General features: G+C 37.1%; 1 protein-coding gene across 1 annotated transcript in view; it reads right to left on the bottom strand.

Moving 5' to 3' along the window:
* Window positions 1–11,952: 11,952 nt before the first annotated feature.
* LOC135200231 (uncharacterized) overlaps window positions 11,953–18,158 on the bottom strand; it is a 35,308-nt gene continuing 29,102 nt past the window's right edge. The window contains exon 2 of the mRNA XM_064228671.1: window positions 11,953–14,136. Coding sequence (XP_064084741.1) covers window positions 12,781–14,136 — 1,356 coding nt within the window. The 3' untranslated portion in view covers window positions 11,953–12,780. The remainder of the gene's footprint in view (window positions 14,137–18,158) is intronic.

Genomic DNA, 18,158 nt, shown 5'->3' on the forward strand with positions numbered 1-18,158 from the left:
CCCTCGGTATCCATCAGCCATAGGCCAAAGCTACATCTACCTTACAACATAACCTGTTGTTCCTGAGTTATAGTGAAGAGAATGATTATTATAGTAAACTGAATCATTATTCTCTCAGCGAAAGATTGTATGCAGTAAGAGTCCAATGGGATCTGAAAATGCCTCCTGAGGATATCTTCCAGAATTCACTTCCCAGGTAAAGAGAGAGAGAATAAATAAATCAGGTGCCCTGTGTTGTCGAAATCATGGTGAAACTAATGTTAGGCAAATAAATTGGCCTTTACTGAAAGTTAAATATTTATGTTGACAGAAGAGTCGGGTCAGGGAGGGAGGAGAGGGTGGGCGGGGATGCAGCCTTGCATTCTTGTGGCAGTGTAGCAATATTTTGAATGATTTGCTTGGCATTCAGTGACTATCATGGGGCCCTATATATTCTGGGCATCCTGTTGTGTGAGTTAGCCTTTACACTGGTGAACCCATGTGCCATAAGTTTCACTGCTGAACCCAGATTTCACCACCAAGCTCAAGCAGCCAATCACATAAGAACTTCAAAGTCATGAGCTCTGTAACTATCATTCCATCTGCATTTCGTATCAAAAGCAGTTGAAATTTTGAGAGTAAATCAGTGCACCTGGGTATCTGCTACAAGAGTAACCTTTACACTGTTGACCCCAGGGTTGGGAGAGCCCTGTATAAGCTTCAAGCTTTGCTGCTGAACCAAGGTTTCACCACCAAGTTCAGTACCTAATGACAGAGCACCCTCACAGTCATGTGCTTATGAATAACCTGGATCACCTGTCATGAGTCACACTTGATTTTTTGTTTGCGTGGCACCACCTAGAGATTGTACATGAAAGTATTTTTAATTTTACTTTCCCTACTTGTAAAGAACCCTTGTCTGTTGTTCGAGTGTTAACTCTGAACTCTCACTACCAAGGAGTTTGTCTTAATCATCACATATCTGGTCAGCTGGAGACACTGAACCTTGAGGAAGGTGCCAACTTTCCCTCTTACAGTTTGGCGCCCTTCCCAAGATTCGAGTGATTACTTTGTTGATTTTGTTGTTTATTTGCATCACAGAGAATTTTTGGTACTTGCATTGCCACGAGACACAGAGAGATGCATTATGTACTATATCTGTTGAGTTGCTTCATTGCTTATCTTTTAAATTTGACACTTCGCTGCACCTGCTGTGATTACTTCAAAGGGATGAAGATCACTGGTATCAGTAGTTCAGAAGTTTACTGTCTTGCGATGGTTTAGGCCAGGGTATATTTGCTAAATACTTCAGTCGTTGTCAATTTGTGTTTCAAAGTTGACAGAACAATGACGCATAAAGTTATGCTTACCTACACCAAGATGAAAAAGAATTTGCATGATAAAATGAAGAAATTTAACTGGTTTGAATATAAAATTTAGGCCAAAGGCCAAGCACTGGGTCCAATGAGGTCATTCAACATTGAAACGGAAATTGATAGTAAAAGTTTGAAAGGCGTAACTGGAGGAAAACCTCGCAGTTGCACTTTGAATCCATTCTTAGGAGAGGGTGGAAAGTATGATGGAAGAAACAGAATATGAAAGGAGGTACAGTAAAAGGAACAAAAGGGGTTGCAGCTAGGGGCCAAAGGGAAGCTGCAGAGAACCTTAAGTAATGCTACGGTGGACTACATGAGGTGCACTGACGGCACTATCCCCCTGCAGAGTTAAAATGAAGAAAGATGGAAGTGAACATGAATATTTTTCAGAAACTGTATAGTAAATGAAATCAGTCGTCTTCAACCCAGGCTTACTTGAATGCTCTTGTTCTATTTATCAAGTTTCTCCGACTTTTGCCTACAGCGCTAAGGTAGAAGCGTGCCAACTCTATTCACGGAACGCTTCAATCTTTCATTGTGAAATGAAAAATAAGTTATACACCATGTATTTGATTCACAAGCATCCTTCAGTATTTTAATCTTAATAAGATGTAATGACTTTGAACGAGCTTTAGAGGAAATGAACCGTAAATGTTGACCTTGGCTATATATAAACACACACACACACACACACACACACACACACACACACACACACCACACACACACACACACACACACACACACACATATATATATATATATAAATATATATATATATATATATATATATAAGAAGTAATTTGGTTAGTGTTGAAATGCGTCGACTTCCCTCGGATTCGGAGGAAAAGCCTCAGACGATTATGACCTTGCTACTGAAAACAAAATACGTTTACTTACTGTACCTAACGCCCCAAATTAAACAGCTACTGAACTGCGAGTAAATATGTTAGCTACTACTCCAAGATACTGATTCCGGACATATTTCTTGAGGTATTGCATTCTCTACCTGTCTAATACACTTGTGATACAACCCACATGACGAGGAGAGGCTGTATTGACCAGAAAAAGAGAAGAACAGAAGAGAAACGCAACAACCAAAGCTTCACCAGAGAGCAGTTCATTGAGGACCAATGTGGTGGTAAATTTCTGTCGCCCAACGAGACTCGGTCTTGTTCGGTTCAGCCGCAGTTGAGATGCGGTACCGTGCGCTTCGCGTTGCTGAATTCCTGCGCAAGATTATAACACGTCGATGAGAACACACTCGCTCTTCACGTCAGCAGCCAGCTTTTGTAAATTTGAGTATACGTATAGCCTCATTCCAATGGAGGACTTTTTTTTTTCTGTATTGTGCTTCTTGCTATTGGTTCCTTTGTTTATCCGCACCAGAAATCGTAGTGTAATCAGTGTCGCCAAATGCCGATGTCATTTCGTTAAACTAAAAGCGACTACCTTTTTGGTTTTCTGAGATAGAAGAAGAAGACGAAAAAAAAAATAGGATCACCTATTGAGTAATAACGCTAAAAGGAACCACGCAGGAGGGCTCATCATTTCCCAAATGGCATCGGTAAGGAATGAAGCGAAAGTTGTAGGTATGTGTAAAGCGAATTTTTTTCTTATCACCTTGGTTCAAGAAAATGTTTGCTAAATATGCTGAAATATTATAATATATATTATATATATATATATATAATCTATATATATATATATATATATATATATAGAGAGAGAGAGAGAAGAGAGAGAGAGATGAGAGAGAGAGAGAGAGAGACGAGAGAGAGAGATATTATTTAGCTATACGAACGCAAAAGACAATGAATCAATGGATGAAAGAAGACGTTAAGTTTATTTATACATATTATTTGATATATAAATAACTGAAGTGCTCTAGTATAAAATCGACATTGATATCTTGCAGAAGGTGAATTTCAAGTGAGCCACGGACTAGGCCTGAATACATAACGTTACTGCTTAAGGCTTATTAAATTAAAGATTCAATACAACAGAATTAGTTGAACTTACTAATGCTCGTAGAAGTTAGTGCATAAACTTGCATATCTCACAATAATGCCTGGGTCACACATTTGCGATTTCAGACCGCGAGTGTCGTAAGGGCTGGTTTTAGTAACCAAACTATTATATTCGCGGGGCATGGGCTTCCCAAAAAATAGAAAAGGCAGCCGATATCGATTCTATGACGACTGCCGCAATGAACCAATAAAACAGCAATGCGCAAGTTGAGATGAGATTAGGTATTTACGTAGTTGTATACGCACAAGTCACCAATGATTTAAGCCACACCTACGTTTAACAGTTTTTACAAGACGGCGAGTTCCGTGAAGGCATGACGAATTTTGGCGATTGTACCGAGTTGCGAACATGGATGCCACCATATAGTATATATGAACTGTAATAACTAAATAGTATTTTCATTTATCTCCCATGATTCAGTGAGTTTCTTCGTGCTTGTATCGAGTCCTTGGTTTTGGCCGCTTGTGTGTTGCACAACTTTGATTAAAAAAAGAAAAAAAATCCAACTGCCTGGAGTGAGGTAGATCGAGAGGACTCTGGTGACACATGAGGTCGTCTTCGTTCATTGGCAGGAATCAATTATATAATAAAACTATAAAAACTGCCATTTTATACTTCAGAAAACCATGTTGAAAAACTATTTAAATTTCCTTAATAAAACAAAATTCAAAAATATTTATATAATTACCAAATATATTCTTGTTGAAGTAGTATTCAGTGTCATATTTATCTGTACCTATGTTAAGTTCATAAATTATATAAAGAATACCTACTGAAAATCTTTAATGCGATATATATTTTACTCAAAATAGAAAATGCCTATTCATTTCTTACACTCAGGAACATGCTAATAAATTGAATTTGATTGCAATGAACTCATGTGTCGCGAAGTTTCTTCAGCGACTGTTTAAGGACGTGTTCTCTGGCCCTATGTTAGGGGGCAATAGATTTACCAACAAGGAAAGTCACCAGTCCGTACACAAGGACGAAAGAACTATGAAGTTAATTTACAAATTTTATTAGAACAATATACCTACTCTCATTACTACACTTATATCTAAATATTTACAAAATTCAGGCAGCTTCGGCCACTACGGTATCAGGACTGAAAAAAAAAAAAAAAAAAAAAGGTGAGCTCGTGGTTGCAGGTAACAAGAAATGCATCACTTGAAATCTAGTTCATCATTGACAATAACACCAAATGTCCTCGACACAGAGATAATTAAATAACATGATAAACAAATGCCCTAGCTAAGTATTGAATATTTCACTATTAGTACTCACAGTTACGGTCGCTGGGTGGAAACTGACATTCAGGTGGTCGGCCCTCAGACCCGAATAATTCTCACATTTTATCTCAAGCTAAGGTCTTTGGTGAAAAGAGCGATCAAGTTGTCGAAGATTAAGCCAGCTTTGTGCTGGCACGGGCTCTTGCTCCTAGAGCAGCCCATAAGAGATCGAGTTTGGGTTCCAGCTTTTATAGCACTACCAACTAGTCATTTTCTATAGTTCGATTTCAACTTTTCACCATGTTCCACCATGCGCCTAACTCGATAAACTACTAAATGAAAACGCAAAACATCATCAAATAACTGTTTGTGATGCAGAAAATTTAAAATGAAATAATAAATCGATTCAAAAACATTTGCGAAATTTAGAACCATCGCATTTCTGCCGAAGCTGGAGGAAAATTGGAGGGAAAGTTCAGGCCTTAAGGTGGAGTTCTTTATCGCGAAAAACTGTGCACTAATTTTTTCATGACATCGCGAAAGAAAATCATGTTGAAAAACTAAATTTCGTGAATAAAAGTTAAACTTCACCTTTATTTATATTACCGAATATATTTTCGTTTGAGTTGTATTCATTGTCGTTTAGTCATATCTGAATTTCTCAAATTATTTCAAGAATCCAGAACATCATGAATCCAAAATATATTTTACTCGGGCATCTGTGTGTAATTAATTAAGTCCTTGAACTATTATTTATAGGCTTTCAACGCATCAGTTTTCAATTTTGAGTAAAATATATTTTGGATTCATGATTTTCCGAATTCTTGATATTAGTACTTAAGATATAATTAAATATGACACCAAATACCACAACTTGAAGCAAAGATAGTCTGAAATCAGGCCAAATTCCATAACAGTGGCCTAACCTAACCTAACCTTTTTTAAAATCTAATCTAACCTTGTCCTAACCTCATCTAACCTAACATTTACCTAACATCATCTAATCTAAATCTATCGTTACCTAAGGTTAACAGGCAAAAAACGGTCAAACTTATATAAAACCAGCACTAAACTCAATTGCCAAACAACTGCCACAAAAATGTTCTAAATTCCATAAAAAAACAACTTAAACTTAACCTAACCTAACTTTTAAACTAACCTTACCTTACTTATATTAGTCATAATTCTGCCCAGAAACCAGCCAAAATCAGCAAAAAAAAAAAAAAAAAAGAATAAAAATAATAATAAATAAATAAATAAATAAAATAAATAAAAAAATAAATAAATAAATAAAGCCAAATTTGCTCAAACCTTGTGAGAAAAAAGGCCGTAAGTAGTACTTAAAGAGAGAAACTAGTACGTACTAAAACACTGAAACTGGTGCTTAAAGACCAAAACCAGTAATAAACATTAGGAAAATAGTACTTAAAGAATGAAACCAGTATTAAACACCAAAGCTAGTACTTCAAGACCGAAACTATAGCAGAGTCGGCTAGTTTTGCGGTTAAGCCTCGCCCACTGTTCACCTGTGATTCAGTGATGCCGTTTTTTCTTCACAACATTGGCTTTTAGCAGTGTTACCATATGCAGTTCACCTGATTTTTTTTACGTTATTTATGATTTAATGATTAGAATGCGTATTTTCCCATGTAGAGTTATTTTCTGTGATGTTAGAAAACTACACGTCACTAACTTAAAGTAATTTTGACAAAGAAAAATGTAGATTTCAATAAAATTCATTTGTATAACTAAGCAGGATATGTGTTATAGCTTTATTTTCATAATAAAACATGAAAATGCAAAGTGAAGAATTTTATTCTTCAATGTTGTGGCCTGTGGTCGGAAAAGCCATGGAGGGTTGCCAGATGTCACCAGAAAGCCACACTAATAGACGAAATTCCTCAAAACGGCAACCCTGCTGTGATTGGCTAGCTCTTGAAGGGGGAATAACGTCACACTATAGTAGATTCACATGAACCGTGCATTTGATGTTTAGGTCAGTCCCTTACGACGCTCCTGATTGGCTGTTGATAAGCCAATTACAGGGCTGAAAACTCTCAGTCTCGAGAGTTCACATAGGAATGATGTATGTTTCACCTCTCCTGAGGGATACTTTTGAAAGACATTATCCCTCAGGAGAGGTGGAACATAGATCACACCCATGTGAACTCTTTGGATTAGATATTTTTATTTGGCTAGGAACCAACTGGTCACCTAGCAACGGGACCTACAGCTTATTGTGGTATCCGAACCACATTATATCGAGAAATGAATTTCTATCACCAGAAATACATTCCTCTGATTCCACGTTGGCCGCACCGAGAATCGAACTTCGGACCACCAGATTGGTAGCCGAGCGCGAAAACCACCCGTCCAACGAGGAACTGGCATCTCCGATTAAAGATATATGAAGTTATATACCATTATGAAGATCTTGGATAATTTTGTCGGCGCAATTTTTTTTTTTTTTTTATCATGCGCAGCCTTAATATTAAACACAAGCATCTTGCTTTTTTTTTTTTTTGGTGTTGGCCAACATAAGCGATCCCACACAAACCACATTAATTGAAATGAAGTATATACTTATGCGGCCAGTTCCGATATTAGAGTATTTATTCATCATCATCCTGCATGTTAAATGTTAATATCATCGAGAGATTAGCCTACACGCCGGTTTCTTATATTGTGAGGCTATGACATGGCATAGACCTACACATCAAACTCATATTTTGAAGCAACGACAGGGCATAGACCTACACGTCAATTTCTTATATTCTGAGGCAATGACATGGTATAGGCCTACACATCATCAAATTCTTATATTTGAAACATTAACAGGGCATGGGCCTACGCGTCAGTTTCTTATTGGAAACAGTTTTCTACCCTTATCTGTTGGAAACAGAGTAGCTGTTAATTAATATAGTCGTTTCAACTCCACAATATGTAATGCATATATAAAGTGGAATGTATGCCTATAAGCAAGTGCACATACACATATGCGTGGATGGCCATAGTAAATGTAACGCCACTTATACACAGAGAATAGATCGAAGTAAAGCTTGTGAGCACATAGCCGATGGCACACACAGATCAACTACAGGAATGTCTCAGCCTAAACACACAACAATTGAACTCCTCTCAATGAACGATATTGAAAATATATTTATTTACAAAATGGATAGCATATTATATTACCGTGATGAGTAACTATAAGGCTGCCGTAGAGCTTCCTTGAGGCAGTGATATGGGGTTGGTTATTCCTGTGAACTCAGTGCAAATTTGTCATAGACGCTGTGTGTGTGTGTGTGTTGTTAGGAGAACATTCTTGCGTAGACTATATACATAAAGATCTCGATTACTTCCAATTTAAAAAGAATAAATTTCAATTAACAAGAGTAGGCAGATCATTATTTACATCGGTATTTTATGAATAGTTCTGTTTATTCTGCAATGATGACTAACCATATGAAAATTTTCGAAGACACTACAAGCACCGTAACAGAAGCAACAAAAACAATAACATATAGAAACTGTAAATAAGTTTTTGTTAAGTGTAGGTAGTCTATGTTCTTATCCCTTTTCTCCGTAGTAATTCAAGTTGATGTTTTTGTAGTGTTCAAATTTCCCTCCGGCCTCCATGAGTTTTCCCTCCAATATTAACACGTGAAGTAAGTTACCGCTTGCGAGAGGCGTCAGGCAGGGCCGCCGGAGAACCAGGGAAGCTTCCTGGACATGGAGACCAGCATACAATAAAGAAGGCTTTTTGCTCCAGAAATAGTTGCTTTCGGAGAGAAAAAAATGTATTGAGAACTCCCTCTGATGCAAGGCATTACGAGCCTAATAAAGTTAAACGAATCTTCATAAGGATTCTTCAAGCAACACCAAAATCTTGAAATACACACAAGAGGAGTGCATGCTGCATGTTGAGGTAGGTAATTCTAAGGGATAACTCCGCACCGACTGCAAGACACGTAACCGCGAATACGACATCCACTAGGGATTGGGGCATCCAATTTATTTCGCCGTGTTTAATACTGGCCCCTGGGGGTTAATTACAGTCAACCGCCAAAAAAAAATAATGGCAAATTCTTAATAAGCAACCCGAGTACTATAGGAAACTGTAATTTCCCAAGAAACACCCGACGCGGAGTTATTATTTAGATTTACCCCCGTTATAATTTCAAGATTTTGTTTAATATACGAACTAAAACAGTTTCTGTGCCCTTACCCAGGTTAGGTAGCTTAGGGTTTGTCTTCTAGGCTACGTGGGGATTCGTTGTTGCCACTTGCCGTAATGCAGTTACAAATATTTTCGAGGTAGTAGAACCACATTTCAGTTTTTCTGAAGTTTTGAACATTTGTTGGCGTATTAGCTCTTCGCACGCCTGTAACTTCAGTGTTGACAATTAGTTTTGCTTTTTTTCGGACTTGTTCTCACTGTAAGTACCTACATATTGTCATCTTTAATGTTATGGGAAATATTGGTGGCCCCAGTAAGTGCGCAGTGGCGCAGTCCCGTTGTCAGTGGTGGAGGTAACGTGTTGTGTGATCTTTCCTGCTGAACGCGATTTGTTTGTTGTGTTTTGCTTCCGAGTGGGAGTTGGGCTTGTTTTCTGATATTGCGTTTAGGTTACATGCCCAGGGTGACCAGATTTTGAAAATTGAAATAAGGGACACCTAAATTAGAGAGCTAGTTGAACTATATATATATTTTTAATTAAATTTTTTAATATCTATATATATATATATATATATATCTATAATATATATATATATATATCTTACCTTGTTTATTTGATTTGTTCTGCTGTTGATCCATGCTGTCGCACATCCCTCTGTCCATCGTGCGTAATGCTAAAATTCGAGCATATTTTGCAGTATGCTCCACTTTTGTTGTTGTTTTGGGGGACGAGCCATTGCTTTAAATCACTGTAATTTTGCCACTGGTCTAAAAGTACATTTCTCTTCACTTTTTAGTTACACTTTTTGTCGGACATGCTGCCTTATGTTTAAAAAATCAAATACCAAGACAGATTTGTTCGTTCTCGGCCCACTGCACTTGCCAATTTTGGGCGGGCGCCTTTACCCCGTATTTTGCAAAATTTCACTAGTATATTGCAATTTTCTTTTCAAATATTGAAAATACGGGACAAAAGGCGTCCCAGGGAGGGTCGATAAGGGACACGGGACAAATGTCATAAATATCGGACAATCCCGTCACCCTGTGTAGCATGCCTTGCCTAACCCATTTGTTTCCTCTATTTTTGTTCCAAGGAAGGAATCTGCATGCCTTGCCTAACCCATTTGTTTCCTTATTCTGTCAGAGATCTGCTTTGCTTTTGCAGTGTGTTAAGGTGAAGGTGGTGAAGGAGCCTATATCCTTAGCTGATTAGTTGATGATGTCTGATATTGAAGTTAAATTATCCCCTCTAGTAAAGAAGCGAGCTGGGTATAAGGCTTATGAATCAGTAAGTCTGAAGAAACTTAAGGAATTAGATGATTTCAAGGTTAGAAAGGCTACAATTCTAAAGCACTTGAGTAAGGTCCGAGAGATGGATGAGAGCATATTAGAGTTGCACATTAGACAGAGCACTAATTAAGGCTTCCTCAAACAACCCTTTGCTTCTTCATATTATCAAGATAACAAGATTGTTTGAGGCCGTAAGATAGAAACAGGCAGCTGGATGCAACATTTCCACTGGCCATTGTTGTTGATGGTTGACTTGACGAGGCCCATATCTAGTAGATTCTGGGAACCATGGGGTTTAGCTTTGGACCTCAGCCCTCCTAGGGCTAGGCCGGTTACCTGATAAATCTAGGTACCTGGGTGAGCCTTTGGCCTCCTAGAGGTCACCTGCCAACAAGTCGGAACTCAAATAAAGAAATGGCGTTAGTGTAAACCGTACTAATTCATAGATAAATTAAATGAAATATCGTAGTATTCAGCATAAATTAACGAGTTGTCGTGGCAAGTCCCAAGTGCCTGTCGTCATGAGTATTCGTTAGTGTATTATTATAAGATTCAGATTGTGAGACATTACAATGGTGTGACTTTCATTTCTACTCAGTTGTCTTATTTATACATTAATGTTGGTTTATAATATTATAATTGTAATGTCTTCTTCTTTTGATATCTTCCTTAATTATTTATTAAGAAAAAGTATATATTAATACATTTGGCAATAATAAACAATTATATGTTTATGCTTTCTTGATGTCAAATTTGCCTCAGGTATTCAGCCCATATAGTAGTGTGCTTATCTGTTTTTCTGTAAATCAAGTTTATGAGTAACTTCTCCCATCTTTCTCTCTCTTTCCCAGTAATTTAAAATATTAAAATGCAAGTAAATCTCACTATGCAGAGCATAGGGAAACCAAGACCAGTGAAGGTACAGAAGAGTCCCTGGCTGAAGGATTACGTAAGGGTGGTGAGCAAGCTCTCATGCCTGGTAGCATGAACCCCGTGATTGTTTAAGTGTACTAAGTGTGGCCAGTTTCGCCACAGGTATCTTAGCTTTTAAAAAAAAAATCTGTCTTTTCGCCACTCACCACCTCCCCAGTCTTCTAACTTTTATATTATTGGTTAATTTTTGTCCCTTGTAGCTCTTTCTCCGTTTACAAATACGAATTAAAAATATTCTACCTGACGTAAGTTTATTTGCTCTACAGCCATTCCAGCTTAGAAAATAACTTTGCAGAGCTTGCAGTTTGTCACATTGAACTTATCAGCTCATGATTTCAAGTGTGGCCTTATGATCTATCACAGCTGCATCCAGCCTTCGCTAAAAGTCTTGGCCGTCTCCCGTAAACCAAAGTTGGGTTTATAAATATGCATTTGCACTTATTTCCTTCTTATTGTCAGTACCTATATTTCTATGGTTAGGCTATCCATCTTGTAGAGAGGACTGGTACTATATTCTGCTGAGGTGACTGACTGGAGGGGAAGTAGTTTGACATATAATAGAGGATCCACTCTTCCACTTTCAGCTGAAACGTTCTATCTTACCAGGCCCTTTTTAATTTTAAATTTGCTATTTTTGCCTCACCACATTAGTCACTTTTTCCTTTATTTTTTACACAAACATTAACTTCACTGAAAGCTACCCCATGAAATAAAACCACAGTGAGATGACCTGCCATTGGAATACATGATTCAGAGTCTCACTGCTCATTCTCATGTGTACATTTTCGCACTGGTTCCATTCAAATTTAAAAACAATATCAACAACAATAAATATTAAGGAAAATTAAAGTACAAAAAGAATTGCCAAATAACCTTGTCTTCGATAGTATATATTTATTTCTACATGTATATACAACTTAATCTTGACGTGGAATCTTCTGATAAACCTCGCAAACCTTCATGACAGTCATACTGAAAATAACAAAAATGAGAGCAGCAGAGTTTGTACGCTAACTCTGTTTACAGTAACTTTCTTTACAGTCATTTCAAGAACTATCTCAGGCACTGTTAATCCCATACTTTATTAAAATATTTTGACAAGCTTCGAATAAAGATTTGTTTGAGAAATGGGGTCAAATTCTACATGCAACTACAGATTACCCATTACCGAAGTGAAATAACGCTCATTAGTCTCTTAAATTTTACAAAGAATTATACAGAAATCATTACTAAATATTTTGTATAATCCTTTTCTACTCAAGAATTTGCAATGCCATGTAAAAAGACAACGAAGTGGCTATTGTTACAAATGATCAAGGATTGTGCTCATTGCAAAAGTAAGATAAGTTGTCTTAAAAAATATATTGGCTATATTTTGGAAAAGTGTGCGCTTTTTCCCACAACCTCGTTGGCTGAACTTGGTTAGTTTATCACTTATGGAGATAGCACGAGGGGTGACAGCATGTGGAATTGACATTCCAAATTCGCCAGTCTACACATCATTCATGTCTGGATGTTTCTGATGTCATTGTTGTTTTAATGATGGGGAGGGGATTGAATTTACCTGGAACACATCAACAACATGTTTGGTTGGCATAAAGAAATGAAACGCAAGCTTTCAAACTTTTCTATAGGCATTATTTATTAACACTTAACCCAATGTAATTTCATCTCAAGTTTAAATCAAGTTGACAATCCAGTTTGGACTGGTTAGTAGCTATTCAAAATTTTAATGTCTAAATGTAAATCATGAATTTGTGGACTATTTCCAATGGTGGTTAGTACTTATTTTCGGATGATCACATTGTAACTTACACTCTTGAAATAGTTGATAACATTTATGTCTCATTGACAGAAAGTTCTGATGAATTACTTGCAAACTTCTATTTTTTTTCTCAAGCTCTTCTAGTTCAGCCTCTAGCTGTAGTCTATAATCCCTTCTTCGTAAATAATGTGACCTTGAATAAACCTTAAACTGTTCTTCGTGATGATTGCTATCAGACTTATTCTTCAGGGAAGTAGCAGCATCTGATTTCAAGGTTTTTCTGTCTCCAACAAAGCCATCTGGTCCATCATGAGACGGTGCAACTGCTGGATCAGAAACAGCAACAGAATTGCGAAGGAGTCGAGAATTCTGTCGGGTATTGTAAGATATCCCTGCACTGGATAATGATCGTCTTTCAGTGGTTGGGCTTTCGAACTCTGGATCTTCTTCTGAAGAGTTGTAGGTAGCTTCATTAAACGATGTAGATGCACCAGCTGCAACTTGTTCTGATCTCCCTTGATCAACTATGTTACCACAAAGTTTAAATTTAAAAAGAGGACACTTTAAGGTACGAGTTGATTGTAGTTTGTAACATTTTGTAGCATTTTGCTGACGTTCATTTCCAAGTGCAATGTCTACAAACTTTGTAGATAGAGAGGAATCCAATGTAATGGGTTTAATGCTTTCATCAAATTTTGTGTTTGGTTGGGATTTCACTGAAGTAAATTCGGCATATTTACAGTCAAGTTTATCACATTTTGACAAACTTTTTTCTATTTGTGGACAGTTGATACAGGTCATCAAACTGTCCAGAGCAGTTGCAGACTTCTGAGTACCATTAGAGGCTACTGTATAGTCTAATGGAAGAGGAGTATTGGATCCCAAAACTGAATGATGTGGATCTCTTATAATGTGGTTCTTCGAACTTGAGTTGTTCTTCATTAGACTACCTTTCAAAATAAAATTTCCCTCTGGTGTTTTTAGCAAAAAATATCTGTGAGTAGTACACGTTTTGCTGTTATTTCCTTTACTTGAAATGTTTTGAGTATTCACCTTGTGGCATATCATTCCAGGATTTGGCTGATAACTGGTATCTCTAGATCCATCACAGGTACTATTTACAGAATGAGACTGGTTTCTTAGGCCGGAAGCTTCTTCAAATTGAAAATTGTTTTTTAGAGGCGTAAAGCTGGTAGAGGGTCCTGAGCACAGATAGAAATCGTGTCCTTTAACCAGTGAATTAGGCTGTGAAGTCATCTCCACTGACCCTGGGTGCATGTCTGCAGCCTCTACTTCACGTCCATTGGCATCTTGTAAAACGTTTTCTGGAAATGAGTCTCTCTCTTCACATACCTGTAAAAAGTATAATATAAAATGTTAAGACAAAATAAGCAAAAACATTATATAAATGCCTTAATGGGTATTCATTCTCAAAATTTAGTTACTATTTATGACAGCAATAGTGATAACAAACCGTAAAATACTCGCTTTAATAAGTGGTCAAATATTCATTCCCACGTAAGAGCTTCATACTTTTTGGTGTACTATGAATATTGCAACATTTTTTTTATGGTCTTGGTATTTTCCCACTTATATTTGTAGAATTGATCAGAACGGGTTGCTCCTGTTCCTGTTTAACTACTATGAGACTTTGTCCCGTTGTTTTTACGGAATAACATTTTTCTGTGCATTTGACAAAGACATTACTTAGCCGTAGTATACTTTACATCCATACCTAATTTTCGGCAGCATTCTTTATTACTTGTATTAGAAGAAAGTATATTCATACGAATAAAATAAAGCGCCGAAGCCAATGGCGGAACACTCAAATGTATGTGTTCAAAGTTATACGTGACGTAAACATATGACGTCCCGACTCCTCCCACAAGGTGATGACAACCAACAGCTGTCTCTGAAATTCTGAATGAATATTCGTAACTTGTCAAGGCTTCAAGAATGGCGGCTATTATAAGTCATTGTCCCGTGGTTGCAGGACAGCTTTTGTGATTCGACTTGCACAATTGTTTAGAAGTGAGGAGTCCCGTAGGATTGAACAGCTAAATAAATAATAGGGCCCGTTTTTGGGTAAGGAGTACAATCGGACATCAAAGGCTACTACTACTACTACTACCACTGCTACAAAGTATAAACAAGGAGTAATTGTTGTATTTCATTGTTGCCAGAGGTTGAGACTTTTTCACGAATAGCCCAATTATCCATCGAGAAAGAGGCAAGTTAATGACGTTATACATTACGTCATTATACGTTCGAAAGACATTCCTCCGAGTTTGCTGACTATGTCTACAAGAAGTCGGTGTTACTCTTATAATTACCAGAATTATGCAACTTTCGTAATACAGAATACTGTTAAAAAAAAAATTAGGTAGGGATGTAAAATACCCTGTGACAAAGTGTCATCTTTGTCAGATGCGTTGATATAATTTTATTCCGGAAAAACACCAGGACATAGGCTCTGAATCTCATAGTAGTTAAGTATACTGCAAAACATACTGCTGCTAATATAACTAAGATTGTGTAACAGATTTCTGCCGTTTCTACTGAACTGACGCCGTTTGCTGATTTTAGAAGACCAGAACTGAAAAGTAGTTGCAAGCCTCTCCTAATTATTTAAACCACATTGGGCATGGGAGCCTGCAATGACAGAATTTCTTTACTCTTCTTAATTATAGTCTCAATTGGTCTATGAATGCACAAGACCAGGTGCCTACCTAGATCTGGTGCACTCATGCTTCCTGAATACTGGTGTCCTTTCAGCTGTGCATTTAATAAGTCATTTCTCGGTTTCTTCATCGCCTCCAATAGCTTTCAGTTATAGTCTTTAATTCCAGTCGACCTCTCCCATTTTCTCTGTGTAACTAAAGTAGTACCACAGAACACACTGATCCATATATCGGCTACCATTCTCACCAATAATTTTCAATTGATACAATTCAGTCCCAAAGCTTCCACTTTGGTCTTTTAGTTGCATTCATTAACTACGTTTGGTCTTTCAATTTCATTCATTAACTACGTTTTATTTCCGTATGCAGAGATCCTGCTACTTTTATTCTTCCACAATACATAGTTAAATCCAAAACTCCAGTCTGCTGGCTTACTTTTTGCCCCCAGTCTTAATCTTGCAAAGAATTGAAGATTCTTTCATGGGTATCTAGCACTGATTCATCTAGCCACACCAACCACATAATAATCAATCCATTCACTGATTTCTGCATTCTAAAAATTCGCTCCCTCATCCCCTTCCTTTCACAGGTACCTCTCGTTACTTCATCAGTTAACCTACAGAACACGTATTATTATCAAAATATTTGTTTCAAACCTACAGAACACATGTATTATTATCAAAATATTTGTTTCAATCATATTCACATGATTAATCTTAGCAATTTACCCAAAACAATCACCTCTGCAAACATTTAAACTCCTCATCTCACATACAATTCCATTATCTCCTTTCCGATGTACCTACGTATATCCAGCTATACAAAGAGACACGGTTCACTTTCACACTCACAAACACAAATCAAATGTTGACAGATGGGTGTTAAGAGGGCACTCAAAGATTGCAAGTATGTGCCAATGTTTTTTTGCACAGTTCCATAAATAATAAACAGATACATTGTGTTATTTATACAGTATTTCAATTTACTAATCCGCTTACCAAATACAGCTTAATTACCTAACGATTAAAATTATACTGTATTTGCCACTTCGTTGAAGTAGATGTTAGTGGAAATAACAGTAAAATAAAACTTGGAAAAGAGACGGTCGTAATCTTGAACACTAACTTTTTGGAAACCTTTTTCTATAATACAAGTGAATAAAAACACTTTATGCGCACCAAAACAGATTGCTATAAAATCAGACATTGTACGTATGGTCTCATGATCTAGATAGTTGTCATATAACACTGTAAGCTGAAAAGTTATGTATCCCCTGTTACTCAAACCTGTACTGAACAATTGTTTCAAAACACTCATATGAGTATTTCCTAACAAATTAGTCTTCAGAACACAGAGAAAATATTTCAAATAAGTATATATGATTTTCAAATCGACGAGAGTTAAGTTTTCTAAAAATAAAAAATAAAAAAAATCCATGCACGTAAATAAGCTTTTCATGTACCTTTTCCATACAAAATGAACGATTCATAACAATTCCAGTAAAATCAAAAGTGTTCTTTCTTCAAGGGAGGGGAAACGGCGCCGGGGGGGGGAGGTTGGCCTGAGTGGCCCTCTAGCCGTGCCCATGGATTGATACATCAATTATACATTATGAAAGCAGTGCCGATACTGAATAAAAAAGAAAAGAAAAAAAAAAAAACTGCGGCTATGAAGATAATGTGTTTGCATAGGCTATGTCATGTATAACAATTCAGTAGGGAAAAAATAAAGATATGTAAAAGGAGTCATATACAGCTCATGTAGCCAAGAGGGTGTATTAGTATTTTGAGACGGTTGGGGAATGTGGAAAGAATGGAGGCTAACAGGATGGTGTAGTATATACATTCCGAAATTGAGTGGAAGGAGAAGCGGAAAGCCTAGAAAGGGCTGAATAAATGTTGTAAAAGAATGATCAGATAAGAAGGGTTTTCGAACTCTGGACCTTCTAATGAGTTGTAGGTAGCTTCATTAAAGGATGTAGATGTACCAGCTGCTACTTGTTCTGATCTCCCTAGATCAGCTGTTACCACAAGTTTAAATTTAAAAAGACGGCACTTTAAGGTACTAGCTGATTGTGGTTTGTAACATTTTGTAGTATTTTGCTGACGTTCATTTCCAGGTGCAATGTCTACAAACCTTGTAGATAGAGAGGAATCCAATGTAATGGGTTTAATGCTTTCAGCAAATTTTGTGTTTGGTTGGGACTTCACTGAAGTAAATTCGGTATATTTACAGTGAAGTTAAATATCCAAGACTGAAAAGTGTGCTTGCGCGATCAATTTGAATGGCACTGTGGACAGGATATTCGGGACTGCTGGTGATCCTTCTGTGCAGACTATTGTAGTGTCACCAGTGTCAGTTCTCTTAGCCAACAGTTCATCCATGATTCACTAGACAGAGAAAGCTATAAGTGTAGTCCTGGCTGTTTAAATGTGGGTCCTGAGCAGCAGAGACAAGGGATATGTCAATGCTTAAGAGACCGAACTTACACATCTATCCACAAAAAGAAAATGAAACAGTTACTCTGCACATCCAATTTTTTCACTTTCCTCATGGTCATATACTCTGGTCATATCAATGTCATGTTCAAAGTCCTGTGAGTGAAGTACTTATAATGTATGTGTGTATATATTTGGGTCCTTGAAGATGGAAGCAAACGAACCTTTGAAAGCTTGGAAATTAAGATTCTCCTCG

This window comes from Macrobrachium nipponense, chromosome 26 (genome assembly GCF_015104395.2).
Source record: "Macrobrachium nipponense isolate FS-2020 chromosome 26, ASM1510439v2, whole genome shotgun sequence".
NCBI classification, from domain to species: Eukaryota; Metazoa; Arthropoda; class Malacostraca; order Decapoda; family Palaemonidae; genus Macrobrachium; species Macrobrachium nipponense.